Source organism: Taeniopygia guttata, chromosome 10 (genome assembly GCF_048771995.1).
Source record: "Taeniopygia guttata chromosome 10, bTaeGut7.mat, whole genome shotgun sequence".
Classification (NCBI taxonomy): domain Eukaryota; kingdom Metazoa; phylum Chordata; class Aves; order Passeriformes; family Estrildidae; genus Taeniopygia; species Taeniopygia guttata.
In genome coordinates this window covers 1,129,444-1,152,801 of record NC_133035.1, presented here as the reverse complement: position 1 = coordinate 1,152,801, position 23,358 = coordinate 1,129,444, and the positions used below count along the sequence as shown (strand labels likewise).

Below are 23,358 nucleotides of genomic sequence, written 5' to 3'. Positions count from 1 at the left end.
CTCAGCAGACTGGAGTCTTGTGTAGTCACTGATCTTGCATTTCAGAATGAAACTCCAATCTATGAAATTAGATTGAAGTGAAAATGGGAGGAGAGCCTAATGTATTTTTTAATTTATTGTTACACTGCTGGCTAGCAAATCATTCTGTAATTTACTGTTAAGTCCTGCATAAAAGATGTTTATGTAAATTAACTTGAGGAGTGAAGTACTGTGCTTGAATTTTTGAACATAGCCCTGACAAATTGGCATGTTTTAGATTACGTTTAAAGTACTGCTATTTATACATTATGGAATTTGCAAAGGAAAAATAACTACTAAGTTATTGTCATTACAGATTTCATCAGAAGTGTATCTTTTCAGCCACATTAAAGGGAAAAAACACCAACAAGCCGTGAGAGAAAATAGTAGTATACAAGGACGAGAGCTTTCAGATGAAGAAGTGGTAAGTTTTGTGCTATTTTTTCTGTAATACTTCTGGTTTTAAATGCCATTCAGCTGAGTAGCTTGAAAGCCTTGAAAAAGGAGTTGAACAAAACTGTTTCTGTTAGCATGGGAATCATAGCAGACTACCAATGAAGAGAAATGAAAGAAACAGTGCATTCATATACTGCAGGCAATTGCCACTTGAAGTTGATCCTTTATAAAATGTGACTAATTGCTTTTCTGTTAGTTGAAGGCATTTTTCGTGTCACTACATTTGTCTTTTCATCCTAAAAATCTTACGTTACAGTTGTCACCATCCTGTTATTTTCTTTGTTTCTTCTTGTTGCTTAAAATCTCTTAGACCTTTTCTAGGTGAGCAGGTGTGCTATCCTGTGCATCAAGGTCCATAATGCTGAAAACTGTAGTGCTAAGTGACTTAAAAATGTAAGATTTGAAACATTTTGGAAGTATTAATAATAAGATATAATAATAGTTAATAATTAATAGATGATAATAGATAGAATAATAATAAGAATAATAGTTTTTCAGTAGCTTCTTTGGAAGATTTGGCATTTAGAGTGATTTTGAGGAAGCATTGATTACATTTTACACTACACCAAGAGGTGACTCTTTTGTAGAAAGGACATCTGTGTAGTTGTCTCATGTAATTTTTTGTTGCTGCTGCCAGAATTCAACTACAGTATTAAGTCAAGGCCTTTTTTATGAGAATTTGGGTTCTACCACATCCAAAACATTTATGAATGCCCTGTATTATATCTGTCAGGTGTTAGGAGGAAATAGTGTGCAAGCCAGTTCTTCAGCACTGATTCAGATTGAACTTGTGTTTGGAAATCTATTTCCAGCCAGGCTGATTCAGATGACACTGTCCAATAGTTCTGATTTTTTCACTTTCTTTCACAGTTCTTTTACTATTTTTATTTACTGAAATATTCTCTATTTTCAGCTTCTTACATCTGGTTGTAACGTGTTTTCCTTTTTAAAAAGCTTTGGAGAGTTAGGTCTCTGAAGTACTTAAACCACAGAGGTGATTATCACTGAAAAAGCAGGAAAAGATAACTGGAGAAGCACAGTAGTCTGGAACAATAAATGTTTGTCGAGTTTCACTTTCCTGCCCCTTCCTAGCTGTAATGAAAGTACATAAGCTGGTTTCTCCGTTCTTTTCTTCCCCTTGGGCAGTGGTTAGTGGGAGTTATATGGTTTGGATTGGGATTTTAGGTGCCAGGCTTACCTGGTGTATATGTGTGGGAACTCTCCATACTGCACCTGTTTGCCTGAAGATACTAGCTGTGAGATTTTCCAGAATCTGTCCTGTTGTGGGCAGGCCCAAGTATGGATTGACATTTTCTTGGATCTCTCTGGCCGTTGCTGGTACCTGTCTGGCCACTGGTGCCTGAAGTCTTGCTGGGCAGCTGGCTCAGAGGAATCTGGAGGAACACTGGACTGGATTTCCTTGTGACTGGGCATTACATTACATTACATTACTGGGCATTACTCTCCACATCTCATTTGATAGCTGAGCAATTCCAGTTTCTGGAGAACAGAATCAGGTACCTGCAGCTGCCTTTGCACCCAGCTGGGGAAACAGAAGTTCCACTAGAGGGCACAAAGATCCTGATTTTTGTACCTGAATCCAGGGTTTCTCAGCAAAACATTTTGATGAGAACTTAAGACCTAGATGAAGCTTAAATGTATGTATTTCTTGAATAATGCAGGAGAGAAACGAGAGAGCAATTTTAACTGAATGAACAGTTTGAGAATTACTATAGCAGATTCCAATATCCTTAATCAAGATGGTGGATAGTATTTGGCATACTGGCAATGTATGGGCGCTTCCATTGTTAGGTATTTTATATATTATTTATGGCTGTTTTTCAGTTAGTCAAAGTATAAAACTCTGAGCTATATTATTGTAATGTGAAATTTTCCAGGTCTGAGGCCTTCTTTGCTTTTTATTACTTTTTTTTTTTTCAAAGAGCAGTAGTAAGACGTTATAGATCTGAGCAATGTAGAGTAGGAAAGTAGTTTTACTAATCAGAGCAATCTGCTTTGTGTATTCCTTTATTCAGCAAGCATAATTAATGCCAACCTCACAACTAAAGGATTCTCATGTTTTGAAATACTTGAGAAAAACATTCCAAAGTTTTATACAGAAGTGAACCCATACTCCAGGGAAGCTTTGTAATAGTCATAGTTACTTATTTATCACTGTTTTCAATTTTTCAGTCAGTGAAGGTAACTCTAGTGAGAACACACTTGTGCTGCTTAAAGTTATTACTTGTCATCTGTGATGTCTTTAGATTATATATGTCTTGTCTGTGACCCTTCTTCTTTGACATAAAAGATTTTATTTATATCACCTTTGACCTGATAAAATTTCACCTTTAGCCTTATGCACTTGACACCTCAGATAACTTACTCTTGATCTTTGACTCATTTTGTGTTCAGCCTCTTCAGTATATTAGATAGCTGCCTGGAAAGAAACCTTTTAAAAATTCTAATCTGATTATAGAATTTCTTTACTATTACTTGAGAAATCACAAGATTTGAAATACTTTAATTTTGTCCATATTGGTAACTCAGATTTAGATGTCTCTTCAAGGCTTTGGAAACTGATTGAAGCAAATGATTGTATAATTTTTCTTCACACAGTAAGGATTTTTCTTGGTTAATTTGGCTGTAAGCAAATAGTTAAAAACTTCTCAATGGTCGTGGACACTGATTCCTCTGGGCCAGGTGGGTGGTAGGAGTTGATCTTGCCAGAAATAAAAATAAGCTGTTGTATTCTAGGGATTTTCTCTTTGCTGTAATGTCTATAAATTCTGTAATTTTAGAGACATTTTCAGAGGTAAAAGCAGACTTCATGTTGGAGCACTGTCCTACTGGTTTGACATTAAGTGCTTTTTGTACTTAATTCCAGCATGTCAGGTGCAGGAGCTGACAGCTGGGATTAGACCATCAGGAAGGTGCATTCATTTGTGGATGTGAAACATACAAAGAAAATCGTTTTGCTGTGAATAAAGATACAAAAATGAAAAAGCATGAAGTTCTTTCTCAGTTTGTGTGGCAGCTTCATTGCATGTCAGCCTTTTGGGTTTTCTTCATCTGGGGCTTTCTTAGTCTGCAGCTGAAACAGTTGTAGCTTTCTCTTACAGCAAACATCTCTTGGCTTTCTAACAGAGGTTATCCTGCAAAAGCAAATTAAGTTCTGTCCACATTAGTTTCTTCTTTTGTAATTTTGCTTTTGTCTGGCCTCTTGTAGATACATTAATTCACCTAGGTGGTAAAACTGGCAGCAGGCTAAAAGTCATCTTCAGTATATTTCTGAAGCTTTCAGTGCTCCCACTGGCCCACATCCTCTCAGCATTATCTCCAGTGCAGTAAGAGCATGCTGCCTACATTATCTCGCTGCTTAAGTGCCTGGCTGCTTCCATCAAACTCTCAGCTTCTCCTGCTTTTGCACTGCTGTTTTCTGTGCTTATTGATTTCCCGTCCTCTCTCTCAACATCCACCTTGCTTTTAGTTCAGCAAAAGATGTAAACAGTGTAAGCAATTTGCTTTCATTGACTTCACTGGAATCAATTAGTATGTTGGTAGTCCTGACTAATTGCTTTGCTGAATTAAAGCGTGTGTGACACAAAGGCCTCACTAAAAAGGTGCCTGCAAAAGCCATAGGACAACACCTGGTGATTTCATTAGGCTGAGGAGTCTCTGCAAGGATCTTGTAGATGTTTTCTCCTACTTGTAGCTCCTACAGATCTTAGGAGCTACAGGCACTTTTTAGGCACTTTTATGCCCCTCTGCTTTCCCTTTTGCCTTTGCCTTTCTCATCTCTCCTGGTTTATTTGGAGAAATACACCCAAGAGCTCCCTTTGAACCATTGTCCCAGCTGTCTTTGTATCTCCTGGCGTTTAAGTGCCATGGTTTAAAAGGACTTTCAGAATATAAATCATGTCATTCTATGTGGTCTATGAATGTTTCTAATAAGTGAAAAGCTCTTCTGAAAACCAGATGCAATAGATAACTCTGCAGGGCTTGGTTAATTTATATAAGGTGCATGCTACACTTTTATGTATTCCAAAGAAGGATGAAGGAATATTAATGAACTGTTGTTTGCATTTGTGAAAAATGTGCTTTTTCTTATCAGGAGAGAAAACTGATTCTATTGTCATTATATAAAGGCAACAAAGAACTTCTAAGAAGTGTATTTAGATCAAATGAAACCATAATCCCGTGATGGAGCAGAGAGGTGATTGTTGTCTGAAGACTGACAGCGTTAAAATGTGAGGATTTATATAAAGACCTGGTTACTTGAGGCCACACACGTTCCTTTAAAAAAAGCTGCTGCCCAGTGGCTAAAGCTCCCTGTGGAATGTGGCTGCCCAGCTGGCTGGGGCTGCAGTGGGAGCCTGTCCTGGCCCAGCTCTGATTTACAGAGTGCCTCCTGGCTGGCAGCTGCCCAGGTAAAGCCATCAGCCCTTGCTGCGTGCTGTGCCAGCCAGGTGAGCTTTGCAGCCAGAACCCCACACAACCAGAGCTCCTGGTCACAGCACTTGGAAGTTCTATAAGGTTTTTAGATATTAGGAGCTAGAAGTTATTTTTCTGAAAGAAATCAAGCTGTTTTCCTAGAGATGTGTGCTGCTTCCATTATTTCTTGCAGAGGAAACTACTGAGGGAAAAAGATGTGGCAATACCTTAATGTCTAACCCTTGCTGCTCTTCATCTGTATTTACAAGGATTTTTCTTGTCTAGACACATGGTGGTGCTAGGATTTTGCTAATTATTATTTTCTCAAATACACTATGTTTTCATTCCAATTAAATTGTATATAACTATTGTTTTGTTGCTTTAGGCTTTGCAGTATTGAAAAATAGCTTTTGTTTTCCTTTCTGAATCAGGGTGTTTTCAAATTCTTGTATTTAAAGGAAGAATAGTGTTTTATGAACTCGTTTGGTAGCCTTAAAGATATGATTAAGCAAAATGGAAAATAACAATATTAAGCAGGGTCACAGTTTTAGTTTCATCTAATAGAGGAGTTTGAAAGGTTTATACCTGTGGGTATGTAGCTTTTAAAAGCCTTTATACACAATTAATAGTTCTCTTTTTTTATTCTGGAACAGTCATTCAGATGTATGTTACACGTCTATCCGTTTTTGGGGTGGAAGCTGAGAGCTCCTCCAGAGCCACCCTTGCCATGGGCAGGGACACCTTCCACTCTCCCAAGTTGCTCCAAGCCCCATCCAGCCTGGCCTGGGACACTTCCAGGGATTCAGGGGCAGCCACAGCTCTGGCAGTGCCCAGTGTGTCCAGCCTTGCCCTGGTGTTTGCCCTGCATCTCTCCTGGCATTTGGCTGCTCCATTATGGCCATTCCAGCGCAGGGAGATGGCCTGGCCCAGCTCTGGTGGTACTGCAGCCATTTCTGGGCTGTGTGGTGGTGCATGTGTTTTGGCCTTATGTAGAACAATATTGCTGTTTACTTTATCCACTGACTTCGTAGTAAATTCTTTTTTTTTCTTGGCATCTTATTATAGTTCTCCAACATTTTTCTTCTCTGTTGCTCAGGGGAAACAAGCTGTAAATCACTTCCAAACAAGAACTCCCCATCCCAGTAAAGCTTCAGGTTCTGGCTGAGTTGGCTTTACTCATTTTTTTTTTTTTTTTTTCCTGAGGAAGGAAGGATGTTTTTAGAGCAGAGTTGTGTGTTGCTAGAGGGGTGGAATTACACCAGGCATCTGTGGTTCATTTTTATGGATGCTTCATACCTTAGGGGTACCTGTGGTCCTTTCAGTCCAGGAGCTCTGGCCATGTCATTCTGCTGTGAATAATTCTGTCCTAGAAGACATTGTCATGAAAATCAATGATGATAAAGTCTAATCCATGTTGCAGTTTGCAGAAGGTCTCTCAGTACCCCATACATCAATTCTAGTTTTTTGTACTTTGCATAGCAATAGCTTCTTACCTTTAATTTATTATAAAGTATTGTTTTTCTTGGCAAAAACTTATGTGATTAATCATTTATTGGCTGTGCCTTTAATTGTGATAGATCACTGCCAGCTGCTGCACCCTTCCTATTTTTGGCTTGGGCATCTTGAATATCCACAACCAGTAAAAGAAACTACTGCTGGCAGGCCCAGCTGCACTGTGATCTCCCCCTTTCTCTCTGCTGTGCTTGCAGCCAGAGGATAGTGTCAGTGCCTTCCAGCTTTCCTCCCTCATCTGCAGGGATGCTTTCCATGGCCAGGATGCAGAATTCTCACCACAGAGCAGAGACACCTTTACTTTGCCTTTTGTCCCCACGTTTTGGAGTGACAAGGGGGAATGGTATTAAAAATCAGAAGAAATACTTAAAGCTCTTATTAAAAATGTTATTTGTTATTTATCTTAGTGGCAGACTGTCGTGTCATTGAATCCATGGATGAGCAAGGTGACTGAAAGGACAGTCACTATTAGCAGTAAAAATAGTTTTTAGATTGGGCACGCTGAAAAACAGGATTAGTCCCTCATGGAAAAAAAAACCATAAATCCCAGATGTCAAGCAAAACCTAGTTGTACAATGAAAGGACACTCTTCAGTTTTGAATGAACAATAAAAGTTTTTTAGTGCTCTCAACTCATCTTCTAAAGTACAGTCTAGCACAGAAATGTGAATAATTAAAATCTTGAGAAATTATTTTGAGAAAATAATATTTGAAAATTCATTACATTATAACCTGGTTTTATACATATAGCACCTCTAATAACACTTATTATTTAATATTAATATTCATATTCTTCCTTTTTATGATTCTTCATATTTTGGAGTGGATCATCACTTGTGGTCCTATAATAGTATTTGATCTCTTGATGATGAAGAATTACTGTGTTTCAGGCTGTCATTGTTTAAAATTGAAGTGTGCTTTTGATATAACTCATAGTCTACTTCAGCATCTGTTTTCCATATTAAATATTGTTCTAGATTATGAGGAAAACATAACACAGTGAGGAATTCTGTTGAAACATATAGTAAAATCATGAACAAATATTCCTGTGGTAATGTGATTTAGAATTGAACCCTAAAAAACCCTTCAAAATTTGGCAAATATATCCCTTAAGTGATTATATACACAAGTAAGAAACCATTATTCCTGACATTGGTAATAAATAGTGAAAACACTTTTTAATTATTTTCTGCAGTTACACAATATTATTTTGAAACAGGTACAGATGTAAATCCAAAAGATATATGTAGGCTTCAGAATAGTTACCTATTGATTTGCTAGAATATATTCTTTATGTACATTACCTTTATGGAAAATACTCAGTTTGATATATATTTTTAATATTAAAATGGTAAATGAATGACAGTTATTTTTACTTGATATAAGCTACTACAAGTATTTCTCTATAGCTTTCCTCATGTTTATATTTTAATGCTGATGTGAGAAGGCAAGTAATAACAAGTGTTTGGAAGTTCTGAAGACTGAGTTTAGATAAATACCTGGAGACAGATGTTTTTCAAGTTGCCTTGGTCTGCAAAATTGGGTTAGAACACTTATAAGCATGCCTTTTCTTTCAGAACTTGGGGATTCAAGGTTGGAAAGATCACAAAAATAACAGAATAGCCAGCCTTGCAGTATTCTGGCATTTCTGCTTCAGTTCTGGCCAGAATCCAGAAATATAGAAGGGAATGAAAATGAAAAAATAACAGAGGGGAAAATACCTTACAAACTCTGAGATTCAGCAAGGTCATTTTGGCTTAGTTTTTTTGGGTGAAAGTCCAGCAGGCAGGAAGGTTTTGCAGGTCTCTGACTTGGCGTGTTTGTAATGGGAGCACAGCTCAGAGCCCTGGCTCACACCCTGCCAGGCCGTGCTGGCAGGGATCCCCTGCAGTGCTGCCTGCCCGAGCCTGGAGCAGGTGCCAGCAGCTCCTTGGTACCCCGGCTGCAGCTCCTGCTCCTCCTGCCTGCCCCAAGGATCCCAGTGCCTCCTGTCCCTGCCTGTGCTGGGGGAACTCTGTGCTGAGGGTGGCCAGGGATAACACAGGGGATCTGCAGCTGGGGCTGCCCTGCACCAGCACAGCCAGGCTCTCCTTCCCTTCTTGGCTTGGCTGCAATACTGTCCTGCCTGTGCAGGCGTGCCTCAGGCAGAATTCATAAAAAGGCAACGCTTACTTAAAAAGAAAGGAACAGGAAATAAGTATTTATGTTATGGTTACCTCTAATTTTAGAAGGTGGGAATTTTGTTATGAAGAATTCTGTTTGGCACACTTCACAATTTAATAAAGTTCCTACTAATATCTTCTGAGTAGTGAAATGAATAGTAACTTATGTAGTACAGAGAGCCAAGAAATGTCATAGTGAAAAAAATGGGGTAGGAACATAATTTTGCAGTTGTGTTCTGGTTTGATAAATACATATCCAAGGTTTCACCTGCCAAAGACAGATCCATGGGTGCTCTTGCTGTAATTGAGACACTAAATGGGGAGAGCTGCTGAGGAGTATTGGTCTTGTGAATGGCTATTGTATGAAGAGGATGTCAGTTGGGAAATTTCTTGTGCAGCTGTTGTATTTTATACAGATTACTGAGGTTCGGAATCCAGTTGAAGGTATGGTTTTCCTCATCCAAGCAGAAGTGGACCCTGCTCAGCTACATAGCATTTCAGCATTTTGTAGCATTTGCTGCACTGTCCACGAAAAACTTTGCAAAAATTATGTTTGTTCTAGAGTTTGAAAAAAATTACTTTTGCTTCAGGGGATATTGGTTATAATGCTGTTATCCTTGTACTGTAAACATATCATATAAGAAACAGAGAAAACATTAGTTATAAGAAGTGCCTAGTCAACTAAAATTATCAACTTCAAGATATGAGACTAACAGGGTAGATTTTCTGGTTCAGGCAGTTGAACGGGACTAGGCAATAACCAGCAAGAATGTGACTTCAGAGGTGACCTTATTAGTTTTAGCTTTAATGGTTTTGGCAACTCAATTCCTCATGTAGTTTGTAGATGAGGCCCATCTGTTGCATTTGGAAAGCTTCAGTGACTTGACCAAAAGTCAGAACAGTTGAGAATGGAGGGAGAAGTGTGGGAGCAGCAGTGGGTAGGAGGGTCGGGACGGAGAGGAGAGATCCCTGCAGCTGGGGCTCAGGACTCGAAGTTCCTGCAAAGGCGCGGTGCAGGCCCTGCTGCAGCTGCCAGAGACGGGAGGGTCCCCTTGCAACGCAGGAAATCTTCTTCTGTGCTGAACATTCCAATTTTCACTAACCAGTCTAGTACACGATACAAATCCTATAGCATTTACATATGACCTACAAGAATCATTACATTACCATGCTGTGGTACATTTTAAACCCTAAAAATTTCTCTTTGGACCCCTTCTGCTAAACTCGTAGGGTCTGCTCTGACTCTTGGAGCTGTCTGCAAGGAGAGGGTATTGTTCCATCGAAAGGGGATTACATTCAGCTAGCCATACTGTTGTTTTCCAGTTGTTCACTAACCAAGGCTTGGTATTTCAAAGCTTGCTTTCATTTCAATCTTGCTTATAGTTTCCATAATCTCAAAATCTTTTGCCAGGCAATCATATTTATAAGGCTTTCTTGTTTCATCTTCCTCAACAAGAAGGAAGGAATAGCAAAGACATTTTTTGTAAATAATCTAATTTCTGTCTGCTTTGTGGTGATTTAAGTTTTACATGGGCAATAATATTGGTCTTTATGACCTTGTTTGTAAATAAAGTATTGAAACTTTTACAGAAATTTATGTCAGTTGTTCTAAAAATTACTTCAGTGCTCTGTAAAAAATTAGAGGTTCTATAGCATTGTCCAGTAACAATGTGTGTCTGTACAAAATGCCATTAAATATCCTGTGGTGGATGTTTACTACTTTACTTCTACTTCTTGGCTTTTTCAGCTGAAAACTGAGGATCTCCCCCTGAGACAGGTACAGGATACCTTGGGATTTTTAACAGTAGTTCTTAGCTTTGGAGCATGGAAATAACAGGAGAGAAGGAGCGGGAGTATTTCTACTCCAGTGGGTCACTGAGCCATCATCACATGAGCAGAGAGGAGCATACACAGGTGATAATGAAGAAATCAATGTCAGCATTCAGTTCTTGTTTCTTCATTTTGCAGCATTTGTACATCCCAGCACAGAACAGTGCCTGCTCTTTGTGGCACAGATTCTGTCACCTTCACAAAAGCTGAGACCTTACTTTGTGATGTTTCTCTGATCTCAGCTGTGCAGCTCAGAGGATGAGTATCAAGTATGAAAAATGATGGCAGAAGTCTGATATGGAGTGACCATCATAGCTGGCTCTGGTTTAATCCTGAGATCAAAAGTGTTCTGTTAGGACAGAGCTAGCAAAATTAGTATATTATACATAAGCCTTTAAAACAGAGCTTCAGAGGAATTGCACAGCTAAAATTGATATGGCTGAAACTAAAACTGCACTGAAAATTGTCGGTAGGCTGAATGCAGATCATAATTACAGCAGCTTCCATTAAAAAAGAGCCTCTACTTATAATGTTTTGCATTTATAATGGCCTAAATTCTCAAAAGATCTGGTGGTTTAACAGTATCTGAGGATTTGAGGCCAGAATGTGCTCAGCCTAGCACAGGGCCAGACCAGTGATGACCCCTCACATTGCCATAAGAAGAAACCCAGAATGCTTTTAGGGAGAGGATAAATTAATTTAGTCTTAGAACTTCTGACTGCACTTGGCATTTACTTATATAAAAATAATAATTTTTTTAAAAGTGAAAGGCTTTCAGGAAGAAGTGTGCAGACTACCCCATCATCCTGCATTGCATTTATTAGAAATACACCCACCCCAAATGAATAGCTTTCATTTTTATGTAAATGAAAGGATGATAAAAGTTTGCTTTGAAAGCCCTGCACTGGCCTCACTCCTGTTTATGCTTGTTGTTATTGGTTTTGTTGTTGATGGTTGTTATTTTTGTGGTGTGTTCTCTTGCCCAAGTATGGCTATGCAGGTAAAATTACTCATGAGTTTAATTATTTAAAGGATTGGACTTCTGTACTTCAGTGTGACTCAGTGGATTCTAAAACCTCAATTTTTTCAGTTAACTGGTGGGAGCTCAATAAAACACGGGGATAAATATTTTTCCCCTGCTCTGGAGGGTGATGTGCAGCAGTTCTCCTCAGGTGCCAGCTGTCACCCAATCCCAAGCTATTTGTTATTCTTGTTTCACACCTGAATGGTGTCGATCTGCCCGCGGTGATAATCCCACGCTTTGATCTGTACCTTCAGAGGGAGATTGGTTTTGTGACACGAGGTATTATTACTCTGGTCTGACTTTAATGAGCTGTATGGATGAAGTCTGATATTAATCCACACTGCCCCGTGTGAAAGCTGAGAACGCTGAGAACCATGGTGCACAGAGGTGCTCGAGTTCCTGTGAACAAATGTGTGCAACCATCATGGGTGCTCTCCTGGCCCCACAGCCTGGGGCATGAATGTGCTTGTTGAACCCTACAGTTCTCTTCAAGTCAGCAGCTAATCACAGATAAGATGATGAAAAAAGATATGAGCGTCTGTGCAGGAGGTGCAAAGCTTTGTCTCCTTGCTTTGTGCCCAGCACAAGTGTGACCCCACGGTCACAACTGCCCTGGTGTGGCTGCACAGCAGCCTGGCTACCCCTGGTGTAGTATGGTGGCCATCCCAGAGTGCAGTGGGAACTTTATTCCACTCTGCTGTCACTTTGGAGCAATGACAGTTTGTGAAGATATGATGAACCAGAATGCCAGTTGCACTGCTGAATGAAGATGCAGAAGCACAGTAACAGCCTTGGTTAGTTTTGTGTGTAACCCGTGCTGCAGGTCACTGGGGAGATCTGAGGGATGCTCCTGGAGGTGCTGGGCTGTACCCTTTGGAAAGCAGGGATCTTCATGCCAAATCCCATGGAAATAATTCATAAATATCTTTCTCAGTAGATGTCACAGGATCAGTACCCCAAAGCCTGGTAGCAAAGCAGCAGTGCCATGGTCTGTTCTGAGGAAGTCCTTCATTTTCCTAACATTGTCAAGCTCCAACCCACCTGTTTCCTGTGCAGTTTGAACCTAAGGACTGGATTTCTGGTTTTAAAAAGAAAGTTAGTGGAAAAGGTATTTTTAGGTGGGTGTTGAGGGATACATCTCTCTGACAAGACAGAATTGAGCTGGAGTTCATAACCAGGATGGGGATGGTTTATTCTGATTGCAGTAGCCTGGTGGAGAACTAACTCAATGCAATTATGCTCCAAGGGCACAGCCACTGGAGGTACCCTGAGAAGGTTTTCTTTTAAGCCCTTCTTGCTAAAACTAAATGGAGACTATTTAGGGCAGGGAAAATGCCTACAAAAGCTGTTAAAATTACCTTACAAGCAACTGTAGCAATCTGTGACAATGTGTATGCTTTGAACAACTGGGACAGTTCATTGAGGAAGTTTCTTCAGGTGTGCTGGAACTTATCCAAGGTAGGCAGAGGAGCAAAGGGAAAGTCAACATTACCTGTAGAATTTGCTTTGAGGATAGTGTTGGATTCCTAATGTCCAGTACTCATTCAGTAGAATTAGATCTACTAATCCAGTATTCATTTTGCATTCTTATGATTTAAAATGGATATTTCATTTACTGTTTCCACCAGATATATATTCCTGGGTTGTACCGTGCAGCACTAAAACTAAATGGTCTTTTTCCAGGAAATTTCACTGAGATTTATTTTGTTTTCAACAGATGTAGTATTTTTCCTGAATCAATGAAAGAAAATATAGGTTGTTTTTTGGAAAATACTGTCTATAAATTTTTTTTAGCACGTCACCTTTTACTTTGAATTTTAAGGGTACTTACCAAAAGGGTAAGCAAGTGACCCGTACTTTATAATAAGTTTGGTATTTTGCAGAGAAAACAGATAGAAGTCTCAGTATATTAAAAATTGTGTAAATTATTCTAATAACTGAAATTGAACTTGTTGTTTAGTATTTCTTCTGTGGGGAACTGAAATTTTACCATTATTTTGCCTAAATTCAAATTTTTTTATGTGAGAGGAAAAGTAGTAGTCCTGTTAATAAATGGGAACATTGTAAGTAGTGAATAGTAAAATACATATCCATATATTTTAATGAAGGTTAAAAGACGTTTAGATTTTGATGAAGAATTAATATAAAAACCAAAATCAGATTATTTAATGCAATGAGTTACATTGGTAGGGCAGGTTTTCTGTGGATGTAAAAGGCAGCTCGGAGGAGAGAGAGAATGTCAGCTTGGAGTCCATACTTGCAGGTAACAATTTCTTGAAAAGAGGCACAATATTTATTGATCTTCTTTTAATAATTTTTCTCCCTTTTTAGAAAATACACAGCTTGTTATCTCCAGTGTGAAATAATCTCTCAAGATTTATTTTAAGATTTGGCTTAATTTTCATAACCTTCAGTTAAATATTTACCACTGTTCTTTTTCCTGGGAAGATAATCTATGATCTCCATCACATGCTATGCCATTAAATACTATTCCACTATTTTCTGCAGGAGCACCTGTCATTAAAAAAGTACATTGTGGACATTGTAATTGAGAGTTCCGTTCCTGTGGAACCATTAAAAGATGGAGAGGAGAAACAGAAAATTAAAAAGAAAGCCAAAAAGCTAAAGGCACGGATGAATTCCAGGTAGTACCAATTTATTTTTATTTTTTTCTAAGTTTTGTTCTAAACTTTACCTTCTGTCCTCTGCTGTGAGTGCAATGGAAGGCTGAAAAAAATTTAAAATTATTTGCTTTGGGAGTCTCTTGAAAATAACACTGATGAGCCTAATTTATGACCACTTTCTCTGATTGAGAAAGAAAACTGAATATCGATCTGGAGCCCTTGGTTTCACCTGTTAAGAGCTTTTCTCATAATTGGATGCCAGTGCCCTGCCAAAACTGTAGCCTCTTCTAGCATACAATAGCATGTTTAAATTTGTGTAAACCATGCCTATTTTTCTTTCTAGCTATTGATTTTTAAATGAAGTATCAAAGAAAATCAATAGTAATCAACAAATAGAAGTCAGCCTGCTGTAGTGTCAAATCCCATGACTAAATTTAATCTTTTTTTTTTTTGCCTGTCACAACAAGAAGAAAGTTAAAAATATCTTAAAGTGGAAAGTGAGTTGTCAGATGTGCAATTTGTTCTTAGTCTAAAAAGTGACATCTGCAAATCAGCGTGATGTGCAGGACGTCATTATATCATGAACTGGCAGTGTCACTCTTTATGGCTGAATGGTCCCCAGCTCAGGTTAGTTAATGCTCAGCTCAATATTCTAGCATATTTTTGCATTTCTCTCTAAAAATACTTCTCACCTAGGTAAGAGTCATTGTTACACATTTTCTCTGCCTTTTTAAGTTAGAAGGGTTTCAAATAAGAGAAAAAAGCTTGCACAGATTTTTAGAGCTACAGTAGAAGTGAGATGTTTTAGTGACTCCTAGCAGGTACATCAGCCTTCAAAACCACAACACTCTTACAGTGTATTATTGTTTCTGCCTGCTCTCCTCTTTGGGTGAGCAGATCCACTAGCTGAATATCACTGTTGGACCTGCATAATGTTCTTCAGGTTTCTGGATGCTCGGGATGCAGAGTTATTCATGTGACCTGTTGATATAATGCACTTACTGGGTCCAGTGTTAATTATTTCTCCAGGGCAGCTTCTGTTGCATTCAGTCAAAGATTTGTCAGACCTTGGAATGCAAGTTGAAATAATAATTTATTGTTGGCACAGATAGGAGAAAAACTTTTTCAGAACATTTTGAGTTTGTATGTGTCAGACTGCTGTGTGAGTCAGCATATCCATCATCAAAAATTGTAATTAAAACAGTAATAAAAGGCCATCGTTTTACAATGGTGATGTACGATTGAAAAACACAGTGAAAGTTTCAAAATCTGGGTTTTATTGAGTAGACATGAAGTTCATGTTCATTAAGTTTGGTTTTACTTTTAAAAGGTGGCTAGAGTTTTCAATGGCTTTGCTGTCCTTGAAGATAACTCAGAGTTAAATATAAGATTTTTTGATGTTAACACAGAAGACATTCTAATAAAAATGTCCAGTAGCAACATAAAGCAGAGGTATTTTGATGTTGCTAATTTAGAGTTTCATAGGTGTTAGCAGATTATCTACACACCATGTTTTAGTACATATTTTCAGCTCTTCTCTAGGAAAATAAATAGTTACAATGAATGCCCTTACACCTCAGCACTTGAAATGTCACATACATTTTAGTTTCTAGGAAGCTGTGATATTTTAAACTGGAAAAAAATAAGAACTGCAACCAAATAGGTTCCTGTTACACTTCTGAGTTTCCAGATCATAAATCACTCTTGCAGTATCAATGCAATGAAGGGCAGAGGTGAACGAGGGGACAAATGGTGATCAATGGGATATTAGATGTGTTGAGAAGTTTCGTTAGTCTTATTAATTATTTTTATAACCCTAAGCCATTTAACTGGTGCTATCAGTAACAACTGATATATAAGTAAGTAAATTATCTCGGGTTATCATGTATGTGCTGCTAGCAGGAGGATGTTTGGATAGTGACACAGGAGAAGCAGGGCTAGTGAAAGCTGAATGGAAGCATCAGAGGTGTGCTTAGCAGGTAGCTGCTCTGGGCTTTGCAGGGGACTTCAAGCATTCCAGCCATGTGCATTTAATAACAGGGTTTTGAGGTGATAATTCAGGTTTGACTGACTTGTCTGTACAGAAGCTGAAATGTGTTGTTTCTGGCGAAGAAGGCAAAAGGTTAATAAAGAAATCTCACCTTCATGTTTAATACTAAATTCAACTGTGATTAATGGCTTTATTAATGACCCACAAATCAGAGCTGGTGGTGATGTAACAATATTTGCGTGGAGCTTAAATTGGAATGGTGAAGCAAACAAAAGGAAAATCTGTGTAGCTTTGGGAAACTTGAGCCATTTCGGTGAACAGAAAATATGAAGAGAGGTTTAATACATGTATGTGAGAGAAATGCATCTGCATCACTGCAGTGCCTGGATTAGTTTTGCATTACATGTGTGTTATTAGAAATGGGGTACAGGATTGTTGCTGTGGGTCCTGCCTTGCTCCAGGAACGACTCACGGATTTCACCTGTTGGCACAGGCTGGCTGGAGTGAAAACAAGCAGTGGAAGAAAGCTTGTCTCCCTCTTCCTGCTTTTGGCACATGGCCAGTGTAAACAATACTTTTAAGGGACTAAAGAGGTCGTGTTTCTCTTTCCAGCAGTAAATGAGTCCTTGGTGGAGGTGTTTCTGTGCTGTTTGGCTAACTACAGTCAGTAGTTACATAAAAAATGCTCCTGTGCCTGCAAATGCAACAATTATTTGTATGTTAATTGTAATCACTCTGATGTACTAATCTGGTCTATACTACATGTCTAAGTCATTAATATTTTATATGATAATATTACTTACATATTTTTGTCTTAATATTATATAGTAATAATTTTATAATAGGTAGTAGATTACTACAGTTAAATATATCACTTGTGAAATTTTCTACCATTTGAAAAGTCAACTTAAATACACCTTTGTGTACTGATGTTATTATAAAGTAGTGATATTAAAAACAAATTGTTAATGGCCAATGGCCAGTAGTTAAGATGCAGTGGATTATGACAGGGCAGCATTGATAGAAATACTGTGCTTTACTATGAAGCAGAAAAACCCAAGGTTTGAACTCGCTTGCTGGTCTTATATCCTGAACACTTTAGACAATAGTCAATAATAATGAATATTTTCTCCTCCAGGGCAAAGGAATATGAGAGCTTGATGGAAGCAAAAAATGCTGTGTCTGATTCCCCATTTAAAGCCAAGTAAGCATTTATCTCTATATATTTTAGACATATGCTTTTTTCCCCTGTCACAGAAGTGCCCTTGAAATTTCTGGTGGAGCAGGTGTGGAAGGTTTCCCCCCAGTAGGGGGATGTTCCCATCCTGAGCTACAGATCAGTCTTGGATGCAAATGCTCAGACTTCAATAAATGCAATAAAGACAATAAATGTGTCTTTTTTTCTGAAGACACTGTATATCTTTACCTGTATATCATATCTCTCTATCAGCCTGCAATAATAAAGAGAACATAACACTTATCTTTTGCTTGCCTGGAAACAAGAAGGTTCCAGTCTTGTACTTTAAGACTGATGGGTAAAAATTCAGCTGGAATTCTGGGATTGGCAATCTTATGTTTGACCTCCATTTGGTCAGAAACAAAGGTTCTTGTGCTGGAAACACAGCTGTTTTAATGCACAGATGTCCTAGGCTGACATTGAGCTTTTTAAATAATAGATCTTTTTATTGTCAAAGATAAGGCACAGATGAAAACAGCTGGAGGTAAGATGAAAACAAGATCTGTGATCACTGACAAATTCCTTCTGCTTAATTTGAAAGTGAAAATTGCTCAGCTTTTGTTTTCTGATTCCATTGAAACCAGTTGGGAAAAGATGCAAAATGCTTGGATTTCCAAGATAATTTTGATAAGGTTTATTACTTAAGATTTTAAAAGAAACTGCAGCTGTAGTTTAAGTGCAAAACAGTTAAGAACTTGGAAAGAATTGGAGTTTCATCAGTCCTTGGCAGTACAGGGAGGTTACCAGGAGAGTTCTGCAGTTCTGTGATGGTCACCATGTTCTAAAATGACTTGGAAAAAGATGGCCAGCAGTGAGGCAACAGTGCAATGTTCATGCAGAAATTCAGGACAGTAGGTACAAGAATTGGTGCTGAATAATAATTTTGAAGAGAGTGAGTGAGCAGGCAGTAAAACGGCAGGTGAAATCCACTGTATTGTATATACCCAATGGAGGGAGAAGACAGAACTCAATTATATCTTCACATAAAAAGTGTGGGCCTTGAATTTGCAGATGGGATAATATCAGCTCAGTATCAGCAGCATAAAAATCCATTGTTAAAATTACTTAGAAACAAGCAAAATAAATACCTAGGTCATTTACATCTTTTGAATAGGATGTGAAGTTCTAGTTCTTTGTCTTTGAACACATAAGCTACAATTGCTAAAGGCTCAGAGATAGCAGAAAGGGAAATATGTAATGACTTCAGGTATGTCTTACATATCAGGAATAGGTAAACTAGTACTACTCCTGGAGGAAAATGTGATAGTGGGAAGAAGTTCTTATGGGGTTATGTTATGGAGATCTACAGTGTCACAGATGGCATGGAAAAGTTAGATGGTGATTGCTTGCTGTCTTCTTGGTACCAGGATGAGGGAGCACAGGGGAAAGCTGGAGCCAGGTTCTAGAGAAACCAAACCCAATGTTCTTAATGCAGAACACAGGGAGGTGTGGGGAACTCTGACAGGGTGCACACAGGTGCTCACTGACAGGTTACCTGCATTCCTGCAGCTCTAGGAAAGCATAGCCAGCCTGAAAAAATCCTAAGCCAAAAGTGGGGAAACAAACAGATCAGTAGAGAGGATTATGCAGCTTGCCCTGTTCTTAGTGTTCCTGAGACATCCACTCCCAGTGGGCAGATGCTGTGTGTGCCTTGCTGGTAGCTGGGCTTAGGGAGTCTGTAGCACTAGTCAAGGGGCTGTAGGGTCTCAAGAGCTGGAGTCAAAAACCCTCATCCTGAAAGTGCACCAACTTTTCAGATTGGGGGTATTTATCTTCACACTGAGGTAACAAACGGTACCAGATCCTGTCTGGTTTGTGGTTGTTTCCATCACTCATAAACTGCTGAGGAAGGTGGCATTTTGTACAAGCTGCTTGTGGTTAAGCAGTTCAGATCCTTGCAGTTAGACCTCCTTGATGTACATACAACGAGCCTGTATGCAAGTTATATTTTAAATAGGCTTTTCAAAAGCTTGAAAACTGCTGCTGAATCTTAGATGTATTTTAAAATAATAAAAATCCATCACTGAGGTTTGACACAAGAAAATGACCCATCTCCAGCAGATGGCACACCTGCATAAACACATGGAAAGCGCTGGCTTTGTTTCTTGGTCATCAGCACTTCCATTTGCAAGATTAATTTCTTGGTATATTGAGACTTCTAGATTTGTAGCTTTTATGTTTTGCTTTTCTTTGCTGCTAGAAAATAAAAAAATAGGTTCTAGTCATCAGAAAGTAGAAATGTGACTCTGAAGATAAGCATTTGACTCTGAAGATATTAATAAGCTCTTGTGTCTCTGTGTTAAATTCTGAGATTATCAGTGATGTAGAACTTTGTCAGTTCTGTCTCAGTTGTAGCATGAGAGAAACACAGATTTTAAATATTTTTAAAATGTTTTCAAATCTTCTGACTGATCCTGAATTTGCAATTTTCAATTCTCTTTATGTAAGTAATTGCTCATTCTGTTCCCTCTGCTTTTTTAGTTTCTTCCTTTATTGCCTCTGGTAGAGCCATGCCCTTTCAGGTGTGAAAGTTACACATCAGGAACTTTCACTTCCATCACGGTCTGGGAGGTCTCTTTGCAGTCTTCATGTAAAAACCTAGAGATCTATCAGCTGCTTACATCTAAATTTTTAAAATATAGTTTCAGAGACCATAGTTATTGTTATTTCCAAAATTACACAACATTTTACCTGCTATGAGGGCTTAAATATTTGTGAGCTTCTTTGAAAATGAGGGGATAAAAATAGGAGCTCAAGTCAGAACTGGCTTTTTAAATAGAGGAGTGTCTGTGGGTCAACCAGAAGCCCATTTATTTATATTAAAATGTGTTTACTTTGCACAACACATATTAGAAAATGGAAGAAGAATAGGGAAGTATTATCTCTTTCTGTAAGAGAAAGGATGAGAGGTCAAAAAATTTTATGAGGCAAGAGTTTTAGCCCAGACTGTATCTATTAACATGGCACAACCCAGTCTTAATATAGAGAAAAATAATAGGAAAACACAGAACTGAGTACGGGATGCTACTGAAGCAAGGCCAGCAGGAAGAGGAGTCAGCAGAAAGAAACAAACAGCAGCAGGTCTGGAGCACTGTTACCTTGAGAAGCTGTGCAGGCAGGCACAGGACACCGTGTGCCAGGGATTCTGTGCCTGTACCTGGCTGGGTACAAACTGCTGCCAGCTGGGAGTCTGCACAGCCCTCAGGACACCTGCACAGTTACTGAGAAAAGTCCCATCACAGAATGAAGGGGGTAGAAACTCTGAGTGCTAAATGCGGTTTTTGGTCAAAACAAAGAGTTTTTGTCTTTCCCCAGGGAAGGTTTGAGGTACTCAGATTGGAGTGGAAGTATATCAATGAACAGAAAATATATTTTGACTTAGTGGGCTGTGGAGCTTAAAAATTGAGAAGCTCCTTTTTAAATTCTGTTTAAACCTACCAATTTCTGTTTAAATTGGTAGGTGTATTTATTTGCTTAACAGAAGCAATGTATTTTAGAATTAAAGAAAGGTATCTTTCTTTTATGCTTCCTTTCTTATGGCACATTTCTTTATCCACTCCTTTACCCCCAAACTGAGTGTGTCTTCACAACCAGAGCTACTTATGGAATGCAAGTTCTTATCTGATTTTAGTTCTTAGTCAGTTGTCAGTTGTTACAGAAGGCAGACAGAAACCAGAGTTGGTCTTTGGCAGGTAAAAAGCCTTTTTAGATCACCTTTAAGATTAGGCCACTTTAATATTATGAGACCACTGATTTCCTGATGCAACTGATAGACTGTTTCAGTGGTTCTTATTAGTTGAAGGTTTGCAGATTTATAAAACCTTTTGCACTAAGGAAGCACTGATCCAAGTGCTTTCTAAGCTCTACACTGGTAATACACTAATAGCAATAAGCAGACAGGCTTTATCCTGCTGTGACAGACAGTGGGTATCCCTTTTTCAGTGGTACAGCACGGATTCATGGCTGGGATTGTAAATGACTCTAAGGAGTTCTTTCTTAGGAATGACTTCTAAAAGATGGCTCAGACAGTTGGGGGTTTTAGTATCTGTTTAAAAAATGGTGTGCATTAGGGAGAGGGGTGGGATAATTCCAAATATTGTCTTGTGTGGTCGGTATTTTGGTCTCTGAACTTTCATGTGCCAAGAGGGACATTCAAGGAAAGGACTGTGGACATTGTCACCTGAAGAAGCCAGGTGTTACTCCCTGCCTTTCTCAAGTGCATTTGCTGGCTAGTCCCTGGTGGCACTTATGTAATTTTGTAGGTGCTGGTGGACTCTTGGTGGGTTTTTAGTATTAATTCATATTCTCTGGCAACTGATTTGAGTAATTATTTAGTGTCCAGTGTACTGGAATAACATGGCAAAAGGTGTGTCAGGTGTCCATTAGAGCATTCTCAGGTGTCCATCAGAGTACATTTTGAAAAGGGAAGGAAAACATTTTCACCAAGTTAGAGGGTTATTTACATCTATTTAGTATTTTCTAATGCAGAGGCAAGGCCATGTATTTCAGTGTTAAATATTCAGGTAGCAAAGTGTAATTGTCATCCTTCAATACAATAGGGAAACTAAAGTAATGAAAGATTGCCTTGTGCCTGAAGGGAATTAGCAGGTTTGCAGGGGGAGAAGTTAACCCCTTCCCCTAATATTTTATCTAGTCTCTCCTCACATAACAAGGAATTGTTCTTATGTATTATTTGTATTTACCTTTTTTTTTTTACTGTAGAGGGATAATTCAGGTAGTATGGGTATTGGGGACCACTGTTATCCTGGAAACTGACTGCAGCACAAAAAGAAAAGAAGAGGTAGAAAAAGAAATACTTTCTTTAAGAGTCTGCTGCAGAGGAGATGGGAATGTAGTGTGAAGTTTGTTCTTTCAGAAGCCCAAAGCTAAATGTCTATATCGATAAAGTACTTTCTTTCTTTCATTATGATATGTCAGTGTATTCACTGATACACTCTAGGTTGTAGGTTTTCCTGGTGTAGTAGGCTTAGAGTCCAGTTAGGCCAGTTATAAGGTATTATGCAGAAATACTGATTACTGAGGGAAAAAACAAATAATCTCTGAACCTGGAAGTACTTGTACAAAAATTAATTTCCAAAATGTTGTGGAAACTGTAGAAGAGCTAGAATGTAAATAAAATAAAATTCAAGTAAACTTGAAAGCAAGATAAATAACGGGTATGATTGGGCAGGTGGTGGATTTCCTCTTCAGAAAATAGCTAAAACATTCTCTTGGGAATGCAGATGAATATATGCAGAAAACAGTGTTTGTAGGATTTTTTCATCCCGTTTGAGATTTGCATTCCAAGGTGTATGAAGCTGCAGCTGGTTTGTGTCCGGCAGTGTCGGGGGCTGTGTCCGGCAGGGGGGTGGTGCTGCCTTGGCACACCCGCAGCGTGCCTCGGGACACGGGCGGTGGTGCAGGGGTGGCACCGGGGCAGGGGAACGGGCAGGGGCTGCGGCAGCTCCGGGGCATCCCGCGGCTCTGCCTGGAGCGGGGCAGGAGCGGGGCAGGAGCCGCAGCCGCCCTCAGCCCCCCGGCACCGGCACCGGCACCGCCTGCCTCGGGGCAGTGGGAGCCGTGTGTCCGGGATCAGGGCCGTGTGTCCGGGATCGGGGCTGTGTGTCGGGGATCGGGGCCGTGTGTCCCGCATCAGGGCTGTGTGTCGGGGATCGGGGCCGTGTGTCCGGGATCGGGGCCGTGTGTCCGGGATCGGGGCCGTGTGTCCGGGATCGGGGCCGTGTGTCCGGGATCGGGGCCGTGTGTCCGGGATCGGGGCCGTGTGTCCCGGGATCGGGGCCGTGTGTCCGGGATCGGGGCAGTGTGTCCGGGATGGGGGCCGTGTGTCCGGGATCGGGGCCGTGTGTCCGGGATCGGGGCCGTGTGTCCGGGATCGGGGCCGTGTGTCCGGGATCGGGGCCGTGTGTCCCGTATCAGGACCGTGTGTCCGGGATAGGGGCCGTGTGTCCGGGATAGGGGCCGTGTGTCCCGACATCGGAGATGTGTGTCCGGGATCGGGGCCGTGTGTCCGGGATCGGAGCCGTGTGTCCCGGGATCGGGGCTGTGTGTCCC

At 39.7% G+C, this 23,358-nt stretch overlaps 1 protein-coding gene across 4 annotated transcripts in view; it reads left to right on the top strand.

The window, feature by feature from the left end:
• The window catches only part of SCAPER (S-phase cyclin A associated protein in the ER), a 136,245-nt gene that overhangs the window by 42,931 nt on the left and 69,956 nt on the right, over nucleotides 1–23,358 (top strand). For all 4 annotated transcript variants that reach the window (XM_002192032.7, XM_030281052.4, XM_030281053.4 and 1 more), the window contains 3 exons: nucleotides 335–442; nucleotides 13,944–14,080; nucleotides 17,188–17,253. In XM_002192032.7, the coding sequence (XP_002192068.6) occupies nucleotides 335–442; nucleotides 13,944–14,080; nucleotides 17,188–17,253 (311 nt within the window). The remainder of the gene's footprint in view (nucleotides 1–334; nucleotides 443–13,943; nucleotides 14,081–17,187; nucleotides 17,254–23,358) is intronic.